The sequence below is a fragment of the Phycodurus eques genome, chromosome 14, assembly GCF_024500275.1.
Source record: "Phycodurus eques isolate BA_2022a chromosome 14, UOR_Pequ_1.1, whole genome shotgun sequence".
Lineage (NCBI taxonomy): Eukaryota > Metazoa > Chordata > Actinopteri > Syngnathiformes > Syngnathidae > Phycodurus > Phycodurus eques.
The window spans coordinates 21,678,626-21,692,096 of NC_084538.1; the positions used below are offsets into that span (position 1 = coordinate 21,678,626).

Genomic DNA, 13,471 nt, shown 5'->3' on the forward strand with positions numbered 1-13,471 from the left:
CACTCCCCTCCCCCAGCCATGGAATTTTGTTCCCAGGACTGCCTGGCATTCCTCACTCCTGCACCATGGGATCTGAGTATTTTGTGGGTGCATGCGAGTGCACCTGTATGTTTGTGTGTAAATACACAGCCCTGCTAGTGAGAGTTGGCATGTCAAACATGCTGTTGTGGTTGTTGTGATAAAGATAAGTAATCAATTCCTCTTCATCCTATTTATACATCCTCTGACCTTCTGTTGACATGCATGTGTCCTTTTCCTTTTATCATCAGTGCAATGTAGGGGTGGCTCGCCTCCTCATGATTGAATTGCGATTGAGGCCTACGATGCAGTAACTAATGATCGATGCATTGTTTTTCTTTTTGTCTGTTTGACTACTTGCTACTTTACGTTTTTATTAGGCTTTACACGATCAGGATTTTTGGGGCCGATCAGCGAGTTTAAAAAACAAACAAAAAAAAAACGATAACTGATCACCGATCCGATCACAAGATGGAGGAATGTCTATTTAAATGACCTGTTCATTTACTGTATATACTTGTGTACTTAATTGCTGAAAAATATATATTTATAGTACATAATATATCTTTGTTCCTGTATTTATGCCAGTGAGGCATAGTGACAGACATAACAAATGAATGGTCTTCTATTAGATGGCAGGAAGTAAATACAGTAATTCATGTATCCACTTTTTGTTTGTTGGTGTGCCGTGAGATTTTTCAATTGTAAAATATGCTCCTTGGCTCCATAAAGGTTGGAAATCAGTGCTCTAGTCAGATCGTGTATTCTAATCAGTCAGGTCAAACCAACATTACATGACAGAAATAATGGGTGGTAACTTACTGTAATGAAATTATTTTATTTTTAATTAAATTACTTCAGCCAACTGAAACTTTAGAGCATGATTCGACAGAACGGCGACATGTTTACTTCCAACCATTCGTGGTACCACTAGCTTGCTAGACTACATAACGTTTTATTGCCTGCTTGTGAGCCGTATCGTATTAAAAGTACGTGAACATACCTCAAGCAAGCCTTAAACGAATGTCCTCTCCTGTCCTGAGCACCGGTGACCACCAACACACGTTTTTCCCCATTTTGTCCTTATAATACAAAGTCGAGGCGCCCACTCTTGTTGTCGTCGCCACGGTAACGAGTGTATCCGGTCACATTTGAGTTGACCAGATAAAGCTCAATGATTGTTAAAAACGGGATGCGGTGGTATCGGAATACAAGATTTTATTGTAGTAGTCTGACAGCGCAATCGTGAAAGAGCAAATTTGATCCGGCTGGGCTTTTCGTGTTGCTTGTCTCTGACGTGTTGTCTGTCCCACACCGATGAGGTGTTTTTTTTTTTTTTTTTTTCGTCAGATATTTACAGTACTACGTCAAAAGACACACGACGAGGTTAAAAATAAACAAGCTTTTGGATTCAAATATACTGTACACGTGGCGATGCGGAGTAAATTTCTTTTGCAGAGCCGATCGATGACGTCATTGATCGGCGAATTATGACATTGAAGCCGATCAGCATAAAATGCTAAATATTGGCCGATAATATCTGCTTCCCTAAAGTAAAGTTTAAATAAGCAGCATACAGCTAACTATATTAATTAATTAAATGCGTTTGGGAGATAAATAACAGAACTGTTGCATTATAATGCAATTCGAGAACATTACTTGTACATTAGCCCCTTTCTTTTAAAGTTTTATAAATTATTACTCTTTTGTCATCCACCTATTAATATATTTTGCGACATCCAGTACTTTACCTTTTCTAACATTTTTCCAATTTTAAGAAGGACAATCTTAACTTTTTTCACCTCAATGTTCTTAAACACACACAAAAAAACCAAAGTATCCAGAAGTTCAACCTTTTGGGCATTTGCTTTCTCCACAGGTGAAGGTAACATGGCTACCTTGTTTACTGAGCTACCCTCCTAGACGTCCTTAGTGATATATACCTGGACAACCCTGAAATCTATCCAGTTAGACGCACTTGTGGCTCCAAGTGTGTGAGGGATGACAACCTCTCATCTGAATGGCCATGTTGCTGGTGAGGGAGGAGGAAGAGGAGGAGATGACGAGCTGAGGGTAGGACAGCAGCACAGGGAAATGGCCGTCGACTGCCCAGAAGAACTAGGGAGCCGGACTCTGCCAGTCCGGCGATCTGCTCAGCTAGAGAGGATAAGACAACACCAGGTATGCAAGCGCATCCATATAATGAACAATATGGTTGCATGCTCAAAAGATTTTCCCTAGCAATAGAGTTTCTATCTTTACAATTCTTTTCATGACTAGGACTGACCATAACACGAATAAAAACTGAGGCTATAATTGATAATTCCATACTTGTTGAGAACAGATGTTGTTTGTGTGAGTGTGTGTGTGCGTGCGTGCGCGCAGTCAGTTGGCAACCAGACATCACATAGTGTCGCATTCTTGACTTTTGTGTTTGCAAGGAGGACCTGCGTCGTCGTCGAGAGGAGGAGGGTCGGCAGCTGGATCTGAATGCCTCACTGAGGCTGAAGCAGCTCTCCCAGAATGCCCACATTGGCATCGACAATCCCACATTCCTGGAGGACACATACACGTCACAGCAACAACCACTCGGCAGTCAGCAAACTTTGCTTGGTATAAACACTAAAACTTCCGATAGTTTAAAGTGGTAGAAGTGAAAGTTTTTGTTCACTTTTTGGAGCGTACATCGGTGAACCCATTCGTGAAAAGGGCGAGCTGCAGAAGAGGAAGCAAAGCTTGGAGTGAAAGGAATGTAAGGAAGAACATGTGGGAGGGAATTCCACAGGGAGGGAGAGACAGACATGAGACTCCTGGAAGCAACTTAATTAAATCTCTTAGGGACAGTGATGTTTATACATGCTCTACTCCTCACTATGAAATGGGACATAAAAATATTTTAAATTAATCTGAACCCAGTGCAAGCCAATATTCTCATGCCCTTGGGCAAGAAGATGAAATAACTCTCTTCTCTTGTTTTGTTGGTAAAGTCTAAGAATTGTAATGTCAGTGTTTTTCCTGCAGAGTTGGAGGAGGTGCTGCTGTCACTGAAGCAGATCCGCGGCTGTCTGTCCGACCAGCAGAGTCAGAATGACATAGAGCTGGTGCTTGCACTACTTAACAAGGTAAAGGATTGGGGACTAAAGGGGGAATACTTTGTTAATAACAGTAAGCCAAGTTCCTAGATATGGTGACTTCGAAAATAAAATTGATTTGTTGGAACAGTAATTGCCATAAAGTTTTTACTTTAGATGACGACTGCTTTCAAGTGTCAAGTATTGTAGTTCTTCATTGGAATTGTTTCATGTCAAAAGCTAACAACTAACGGTAATCTTATGTTACTTTGTGCTGTTTCATGGCGTTGGACCAACATCACAGTCTTTAAGCACAGAAGGCACATTTTAACAAAGTCTTTAATACAGAATTTGCGTTTTGAGTTTGGAGATTGTGAGATTGAAGTTAAAACATTACGTTGTTACCGGATGATCCTATTCAGTAAGTAAAAAAATATTTTTAAAAACTCCAGTTACTATTGACTTGCAGCAACTCCACTCTCAACAACTAGTATTTAAATGCATGCAATTCTCTACATTTTGGTCCCCAGTCTACATGCAGATGAAATCTGAGGTCAGTGAAAATGTTCTATATATAGCTGTGTAGAAGGAGAGCCCAGTTTGTCATACTCCTCACATATTCTTGTTATTATTATTATTATTATTATTACTCCATAATATGGCCTTACGGTTCAGTGAACAAGAGTCCTTTTCTTGGTTCATTCAAGCTGGTCTTGGCAGAACTTTTGTTATTGAAATGCAAACCCCACTGCCAATGAAGTTTTGATGTGTAAAATACAATGACATGCAAATATTTGAATAATTGACTACACTACAAAGACATGATACTTAATTATTTAATTTAAAATTGATCAACTTTATGTGTGTTTGTGTGTGTGTGTGTGTGTGTGTGTGTGTGTGTATATATATATATATATATATATATATATTTTGTTTTGTTTTTGTTTTTTTTAAATTATTATTATTTTTGTTATTTTTTTACAAATATTCACTCATTTTGAATTTGATGCCTGCAACATGTTCCAAAAAAGCTGGGACAAGGGCATATTTACCATTGTGTTACATCACCTTTCCTTTTTAACAACACTCAATAAGTGTTTGGAACTGATGACACTAATTGTTTAAGCTTTGTAAGTGGAATTCTTTCCCATTCTTGCTTGATGTACAACTTCAGCTCACTTAGAACTTGAGCAAACACCTTGCAATAAAAACATTTTATTTTTATTTTATTGATGTTCATGTTGTGGTTAAAAAAAAATTTAAGTTCCTCACTATTTCCTCTGCACTTCAGTAACTATTTCACTGTGTACTTTTACTCATATTCAAGTAATTTTTGGGAGGACTGCATTTTACTTTTACTTCAGTCACATTATGATCAAGTAACCGTACTCTTACTTGAGTACAATATTGGGCTACTCTACCCACCTCTGGAGCGGACATCCTCTATTGCTACTCTTAACGTTTAAGCAACATTTTTTGCTCATCAGATCAGTCAGTGTCATATTTGTTGCACTGGTCTTTTGTATTTTCATGTTGAGGTTGTGGTCCCAGCGAAGCCGCGAAGCACACATAAGATTGGCGACGAGCTGATCCGCTAGTACATCTTGTATTAATTAGGAAAGGTGCCGACAATTATCTAATTAGTTTACGGATGTTAATGTTAAATGTATTAAATGACGGAGCGATGTTAGAGGTTATGTCAAAACACAGAAGGAACTAACTTAAAATTCTGAAATGGCCAAAAAGAAACAAAAAATACTTATTTTCGTGGAGGATGCATTTGGGATTAGCCTTTGAAGTTGGTATTAGTGAAAAATGACATGACACTGACAATGATTTTAGTGAATTCTTTTCCACAATGAGAGTGCTGAAAGAGGAGGATGCTATTCATGTGGCAGAGCTTGAAGCAGGCATCAGGTGCAGGTAGGTGGCGATGGGCCTGGGTCAAGTTGGAAGCGAAAACAAAAAAAGTAAAGAAATTAGGCTAATTTAATTTTAATCTTAAATATGTACATCAACATGTACTTGAGCCGTGCAAATACATGTTTTTCTGCTTGAAGTCTTCCAAATAGCTTAATTTATGTTAAAATCCCAAAAATTCTCTGCGGGGGTCCAGGGATCCCCCCCAGACACCCCTACAATATTTTGTGGTCTGTCACCTTTGTCATGTCTCATGTACCACATTTATTTTCAATGTCGGAGACAAGTCTGGACTGTTGGCAGGCCACGCTAGTCCTCGCACTCTTTTACTGCAAAGCCATGCTGTTGTAACACGTGCAGAATGTGGCTTGACATTGTCTTGCCAAAATAAGCAGGGACATCCCTTTAAAAGACCTTGCTTGGATGGCAGCATACTGTATGTTGCTCCAAAACCTGTATGTATCTTTCAGCATTAATGGTGCCTTCACAGATGTGCACTTTACCCATGCTAGGGGCACTAACACACCCCCATACCATCACAGATGCTGGCTTTTGAACTTTGTGCTAAAAACAGTCTGGATGGTCCTTTTTTTTCCCTCTTTGGCCCTGAGGACCATTCATTCATTTTCCATACTGCTTATCCTCACTTGGGTCGCGGGCATGCTGGAGCCTATCCCAGCTGACCCTGGACAAGAGGCGGGGTACACCCTCTACTGGTCGCCAGCCAATTGCAGGGCACATATAAACAAACAAACAAACAAACAATTTGCACTCACATTCGCAACTATGGGCAATTTAGAATCTTAACTTAATCTACAATCCATGTTTTCGGGATGTGGGAGGAAACCGGAGTACCCGGAGAAAACCCACACAGACACGATTTGAACATGCAAACTCCACAAGGGAGGCCAGATTTGAACCCGTGTCCTCAGAACTGTGAGGCAGATGTGCAAACCATTTATCTACCTTGCCGCTGACATAATGTCCATGTGTTCCAAAAACAATTTTAAATGTGGACTCGTCAGACTACAGCACACTTTTCCACTTTGCGTCAGTCCATCTCAGATGAGGTCATGCGCAGAGAAGCCGGCGGCGTTTCTGGGTGCTGTTGATATGACTTTTGGTTTGCATGGTAGAGTTTTATCTTGCATTTGTCAAATGCAATGCAAATGATGAACTGTGTCAACTGATAATGATTTTCTAAAGTGTTCCTGAGCCCACATGACAATATCTGTTGTACAATGATGCGGCTTTCAATGCAGTGCCGCCTGAGGGTCATGGGCATTCAGTGTTGGTCTTCGGCCTTGCTGCTTATGCGTAGCGCTTTCTCCACTTTCTCTGAATCTTTTGCTTGTATTATGGACCGTATATGATGAAATCCATTAATTGTTTGCAATTGTACGTTGAGATACGTTCCTAAATTGCCTATTTGCTCACATAGTTGTTCACAAAATGGTGAATCTCGCCCCATCTTTGCTTGTGAACAGCTGAGCCTTTCCGGGATGCTCCTTTTCTACCTAATTATCTCACCTGTTTCCAATAGTGGAATGTTCCAAACTGGTGTTTTTTGTTGTTGTTTTTTAGCATTCCTCAACTTTCAGTCTTTTGTTGCCAGTGTCGCAGCGTTTTTGGAACAGGTTGTAGGCATCAAATAAAAAATCTGAGAATATTTGCACAAAACAGTAACGTTCTCCATTAAATACCTTGTCTTTGTAGTGTATTCAATTGAATATAGGTTGAAAAGGATTTGCAAATCATTTTATTCTGTTTTTATTTACGTTTTACCCAACGCCCTAAATTCATTGGAATTGAGGTTTGTATATGGTCAATACTGTTTATCTACTCTTGTGATTCGTCAAGTGGTAATTTAATATATGTCTACTGTAAAGAAAACTTGTTTGGGTCAACCTGAGTTGTAATACTGTTATTATAACTAGAAGTAAAACCTTAACCCTAAAAATATAGCCATAAAGTAAAACATTGTAGTACCATTTACAAAATGACAACCCACTTATTCTGGATTTTCACCAGTAGTTTTCCTCCAGTGAAATACCGTATGCTGTAATAGTTTTTAAAAAAAATTTCTGTTGTATTATGATTGGTTAGTAAACAATGCTCATGCTGATAGGCTAGTTTTCTCTGTGGTTTCAAAGTAAACAGCAAATTTGTGAGAAAGTTAAGAATGACTGTGCAAAGAGCTGTAATTGAAGCTAATCTTCTTTTTCCTCTTTCTGTTATGCTGTATTTCATTCAGTAGACCTTAGTACTGCCTGGAATTTTGTGATAAAACGTACTACAATGAAGGCGTGCAGCTAAATACAAACTTGCCTGTATACTGTAAAAACATGGATATAGTGGGGAGAGCACTGTATTCTGAAATCAATTATTTTTTTATTTAGTAAAAACCTGCTCCTGTTTTTAACATATTTCTGTCACTAAGTGTTTGACCCTTTGTTTCTAGTCTGATTTCCAGTCTGCACTTAAGATCCATAATGCCGTGGCGAACAGAATGCACCGACCCTCTCCCCCATACCCACAAACACACCAGGCACTGGAGCTGGCACTTGAGGTAATATCAGACTCAGGATCATCTTTATTGTCCAAGTATGATGAAAACACTCGAGGAATTTGTCTCTGTAGTTGGAGGCTCTCTAGTACTACAGCAGACAAGTCACTATTACAAAATACACAATTAGGACCGAAGCACATTGCGTGCCGTGAAGTACTGAAAGTATTTCTCTACTTTGTTTAAGATCATCTAACAAATGTAAATATCAGACAAATATAACCCAAGTGAACTGTGAACAAGTGAAATGAACTCACCCTTTTTAAAGGGTGAGTTCATTTATCAAGGGAAACTATTAACTAAGTTAGTTAAGTAACTATTCAAAAGTTACCTGGCTCTGTGTGGGAAAAGTAAGTACTCCCCTTGTTAAAACATGAGTTAATTGTGGCTAGTCACAATTTTCTATTAATTTTTACTCCTCACACCCAAGCCTGATTACCTCCAGTCCTGTTCAATCAGAAATAACTTAAACAGAATCGGTCCCGACAAAATCAAGTCGGACAAAAGATCTAAAAAAGGTGCAACATAATGACAGGATCCAAATAAATTCCAGAACAGTCGAGACATTAAGTAATTGACATCTATCAGTCTGGAAAGGGTTGAAAAAGCCATTTCTAAAGCTTTAGGATTCCAGCGAACCATAGGGAGAGCCATTATCTTCACATGGAGAAAACATGGAACAGTGGTGAACCTTCCCAGGAGTAGCCGACCTACAAAGGTTACCCTAAGTGAACAGCAATGAATTATCCAGGAGGCCACAAAGGAACTTAGGACAATTTCTAAAGAACTGCAGGCCTCCCCTGCCTCAGTTAAGGTCAGTGTTCATGACACAACAATAAGGAAGTGACTGGGCAGAAATAGCATCCGTCGCAGAGTTCCAAGGCGAAAACCACTGCTGACCAAAAAAAACATAAAGGCTCTTCTTACCTTTGCAAAAAACAAAAATCAGAATGAAGACTTTTGAGAGAATATTATATGGACTGACGAGATGAAAGTTGGGCTTTTTGGAATGTGTGCGTCTTGTTACGTCTACCATAAATGTAGCACAGCATTTTAGAATAAAGAACATCATACCTGGACCTGGACAACTTGCTGTGATTGATGGAAGCTTGAATTCTGCCCTTTAGCATAAATCCTGAAGGAGAATGTTCAGCCATCAGTTTGTGACCTTAAGCTGAAGCGCACTTGGGTTCTGCAGCAGGATAAGGATCCAAAACACACCAGCACGTCAACTTCTGAATGGTTTAAAAAAACTGAATGAAGATTTTGGAGTGGCCTCGTCAAAGTCCAGACTTGAATCCGATTGAAATGCAGTGGCATGACCTGAAAAAGGCCATTCCTGCTTGAAAACCCTCCATTTTTGCTGAATTGAAACAATTCTGCAAGGAAGAGTGGGCCAAAATATCTCCACAGAGATGTGAAAGACTCATCGCCAGTTATAGAAAACGCTTAATCTCAGTTATTGCTGCTGAGGATGGCCCAACCAGTGATATGGTTTAGGGGGCCACTACTTTTTCACATAGGGCCACGTAACTGTGAAGTTTTTTTTCCTTAATAAATGAAATCACCATTTAAAAACAGCATTTTAAGTTAACTTAGGTTATATTTGTCTGATATTTACATTTGTTTGATTATCTTAAACATTGCAGCGGGGAAACTATGCTAAAATCTAATAATTTGAGAAGGGGAACAATACTTTTACAACACACTGTCAGTACAAAAAGTCATTCATGTAAAGTGTTGAGTGGTGGGGTAATAATGATACAATGACAATTGAGCAAGTGATGATGAGTCCTCAAGTTGTTTAAAGTGGCCAGTAGTGTGGTAATACTGAGCAACAACAGTTATGCAAGTAATTAATACAGCGTGACTAAACTACAACAATGAATACGATAATATATTGTCATGCCAAAGTGACGAGGCTACAGTAATAATGTCACTCCAGAGATGTGCAAAATTGGCAGTGTCACTATGAAATATTAAGAAGTTAATGGCAGGTTGGAAGAAGCTTTTGGAATGTCTGCTGGTTTTAGCGTGCCTTGTTCGATCGCGCCGACCAGAGGGAAGGAGCTGGAAAAGGGGGTGTTCAGGGTGTTGTGAGTCCAGGAGAATTTTGCCTGCCCTTGTCTTCGTTCTTGCAGCGTGCAAATCCTCAAGAGTGGGTAGGGAGGATCCTCTCACCAGTCCTAACTCTCATTTCCAGTTAGATTTTGTCATTCTTGGCAGGACCAGACTGTGATGGATGAACACAGAACTGATTCTCTGACTGCTGTACAGAACTGCCTCAACAGGATAACTCTCAGGATAAACGATACCTGCTCTCTCTACCATGTAATGTCTGAGAAACTCCCCTTCGGAAAAAGCCTTGCTGGTTTTTGCGAATCTGAATGCCAGGAAATAACTTGCCTTCATGCTTGACTCTTGAATGGCAGTTTGTCAGACAAAGTTGTTTTTCTGAGCTTCCAAACGAGCGACCAATCTCTGAGCTGTAGCCATCCGTTCTTCCATTGACTGGTTGTTAGTGTAATTAGAAATCAGATCAATGCACCTAATGCACCACCTGATGAGGACACCTGGTGTTGCAGGAAAAGATCAAATGAAGGAAGACATAATTTGATTTGGCCGGTTTTGTACCAATCCTCAGCGGGCCGGATTAAAAAGACCAACAAGCCGGATGTGGCTCACGAGCCGTATTTTGCTCACCCCTGCTCGAGAGGGCACCTCTTTGCATCATATGATTACAGTTACGGTAAAATAATTACACACCCAAAAAAACAACCAAGAAACCAAGTTTGATTTTTCCTACATAAAAACAATATAAATCCAGTAACACTTTGTTCTTTGGTCATGAATGCAAGACTTCCATTAAATTCATCCATGCATCCATTTTCTACACCGCTTAGCCTCACTAGGGTCGCGGGTATGCTGGAGCCTATCCCGGCTGACTGTGGGCAGGAGGCGGGGTACACCCTGAACTGGTTGCCAGCCAATCGCAGGGCACATACAAGCAAACAACCATTCGCACTCACATTCACACCTACGGGCAATTTAGAGTCTCCAATTCATACATGTTTTTGGGATGTGGGAGGAAACCGGAGTGCCCGGAGAAAACCCACGCAGGCACGGGGAGAACATGCAAACTCCACACAGGCGGGGCCGAGGATTGAACCCCGGTCCACAGTACTGTGAGGCTGACACTCCAACCAGTCGTAGACCGTGCCGCCCTCATTAAATTCAATAGATATATATTTAACTAACAGCTAGGGCTGCAACTAAGGATTATTTTAATAATTGATTAATCTGTTGATAATTTCTTCGATTAATTGATGAATTTGATGTAAAATGTTAATTTACATCCCTTGATTCAAAAACATCTGATTATTTCAAATTGAGAGTGCACAAAATGTACAGACATAAACTGATTCATTTACCGGATACTGTAGGTCCGTAACATGTCAGAAAATAGGCAAAAATGTTGATCATTGTTTCCAAAATAAAGGATGTTTGCAAATGTCTTATTTTGATGAAACACAAGGTCTCTTTAATTATTATAAGAAATAGGATTATTAATACTTACTGCATTATTATTATTTTTGTATTGTATTTTTTTTATTATTTAAATGATTAAAATGTATTGTTGAGGCTGAAATTCCGAGGATTTTGATAATTTTAAGTTTATGTCTCTACGTCATTACTGGATCATCAAAACTTATTGATAATTGATAACTGATTTGATAATTGATTACTGGTTGATTAATCATTGCACCTCTACTAACAGTACACTTGCCATAGTGTACAATTTTGTGTGGTGGTGATCGGAGTTGAGTCAGTAAATTTGACATGTTACACGTCCTTTTTTATATCGTTTATACATATAAGTTGCGAAACAATATTGTGATATAATTTTGAGGCCATTTTGCCCAACCCTTATTGACACCAATTGGGTTGTAGCTCTCGACAGACATTCTCATAACCTATTCATATTTAAACTGGTAAATAATATAAATGAGTTCATTAAAAAAAAACAAAAAAAAAAACGGCAAATGCCTAATAACGTAAACACGGACAGTTAGTATGTGTTTGTGTGGCTGACAAAGTGTAAGCAATAATTCAAACAGCTGGTTCTATTATTGTCTTGCTCACACTATATCACTGTAATATTTTATCTGATATCGGATGTTGTTGTTGATTCAGGTCAGAAATCTCAGTCAAGCAAGTCCGAACAAAGAAGGACTGGAACTCTGCAGTCTCCTATCAGACATTCACATCCAGGTGATATACCTTGACATACGTTCTAAAACTCGTATCAGTAAGTTAACAATATAATAATTCAGTAATTGTTGTGAGTTTAATCCTTTTGTGTGTCCTGTGTCTTTATGCTGCAGTCTTTGCTTCTGGCACATGACAGCATAGCAGAGAAAGAAATGGAACCGGAACAATTAACCAACCAAACAGAGACACTGACACAATGGGGGGGGGAGACTGTAAAAATTGTTCACATAGAGAAAGCCCGAGACATACCACTGGTAAGACAAGTGATATACAAACAGATACAATGGAAATAATGTCAGCAATTTCTGATAGTTCTGTAGTTTATTTTATAGTATTGTGTTTTCATTATACAATGCTGGTGGGTCATGGTGCGAGATTTCTAATTCTGATTTCGATACTGTGTTCCAGACCTCCATTTATCAGTAGCATCACTCACAGCAGAACCAAAAACAAAGCACAAATATTTATTACTTATCTTTCTGGAGTTAAAATAAAGTATTGTATAAGTAGAATCAAGGTGAAGCTCTTTGACCGTGTTGCCCTATAGAATTACAGGAAGTGATCGGTGAATGTATAATGTAACAATTAGAGTCAGCACAACGATTAATTTGATGCTTTCGTTCAGTTTATCATTTGGCTAAATGCAAATTAATGTTTTTATTTATTTTCATTTGTTATTAATACACTGTATCGAAAGGGTCTATTGCAGAAACTAAGTTTGGCCCCTGGCCAAATGACATGACAAGTCACTCGCGGGCCAAAATTACATTTTCATCAGGCAAACCCTGCTTTTCCTACTAAACATTTTTTAATTCTCATTTATACTATTATATCGTGTACAAAAACTTAATTGAATTACTGACTTTAGAATAAATGAATTTGCTACAGGCTGTTATGACTCGGTTACGTCTGTGGCTACTCACGCTGTTGTGAAACTGATAACCTGGCGATAATGAGGCAGCTGTCTTTAATCACTGACACAGACCGTCTTTTAAGATGTGACAGTTAAATAATTGCCATTTAAAATAATAAATACTTCTCTGAGCCTAATTAATATATTTAATTTGTGACCAAAACCTGGACTCTTTGGTAGACAAATGCCCATATATTTCTTATTAGTTGAGATGAAAATGTAATGCACGTCTGGAGTTATAAATGTAAAATTATTCACGGCCTCACAAGTCCTCTGAATCAAAAATGAATTATCACGTCATTGGAGATGTCATCTTAGAACGGGGTCAGGTTAAAAGTATATTATTATTAATAATAAATATTTGTAATATAAGATGAGATAACCGATATTAGTCCCACAATGGGGACATTTCCATCATTTCAGTAGCAATAGTGGATATAGGAAATATTAATATATCATATAAATAGCACGCAAGAGAAGACATCCATAAAAGTACAGTCACAAAACAGAAATCTCAACTATTTCCCATGTATAAACTATCCAATTCAATCCATCAGCAATCTTGTTTTATTGCAAAAGAGTATTTAATTTTAATTGACTTTTTAAGAATTGAGTAATCTGAATTAATTTTTTTCATATATATTTTGAAAAATGGTTGAAAACAGAAATGGTAAAGGCGAATTAATCAATAGATTATTTTTGACAATGGCC

At 38.5% G+C, this 13,471-nt stretch overlaps 1 protein-coding gene across 1 annotated transcript in view; it reads left to right on the plus strand.

Annotated features, from left to right (window-relative positions):
* Positions 1–13,471, plus strand: part of pals1a (protein associated with LIN7 1, MAGUK p55 family member a) — a 35,463-nt gene that overhangs the window by 15,150 nt on the left and 6,842 nt on the right. The window contains exons 2-7 of the mRNA XM_061696536.1: positions 1,898–2,199; positions 2,460–2,631; positions 3,040–3,140; positions 7,471–7,578; positions 11,770–11,847; positions 11,961–12,101. Of these exons, the coding sequence (XP_061552520.1) occupies positions 2,020–2,199; positions 2,460–2,631; positions 3,040–3,140; positions 7,471–7,578; positions 11,770–11,847; positions 11,961–12,101 (780 nt within the window). The 5' untranslated portion in view covers positions 1,898–2,019. The remainder of the gene's footprint in view (positions 1–1,897; positions 2,200–2,459; positions 2,632–3,039; positions 3,141–7,470; positions 7,579–11,769; positions 11,848–11,960; positions 12,102–13,471) is intronic.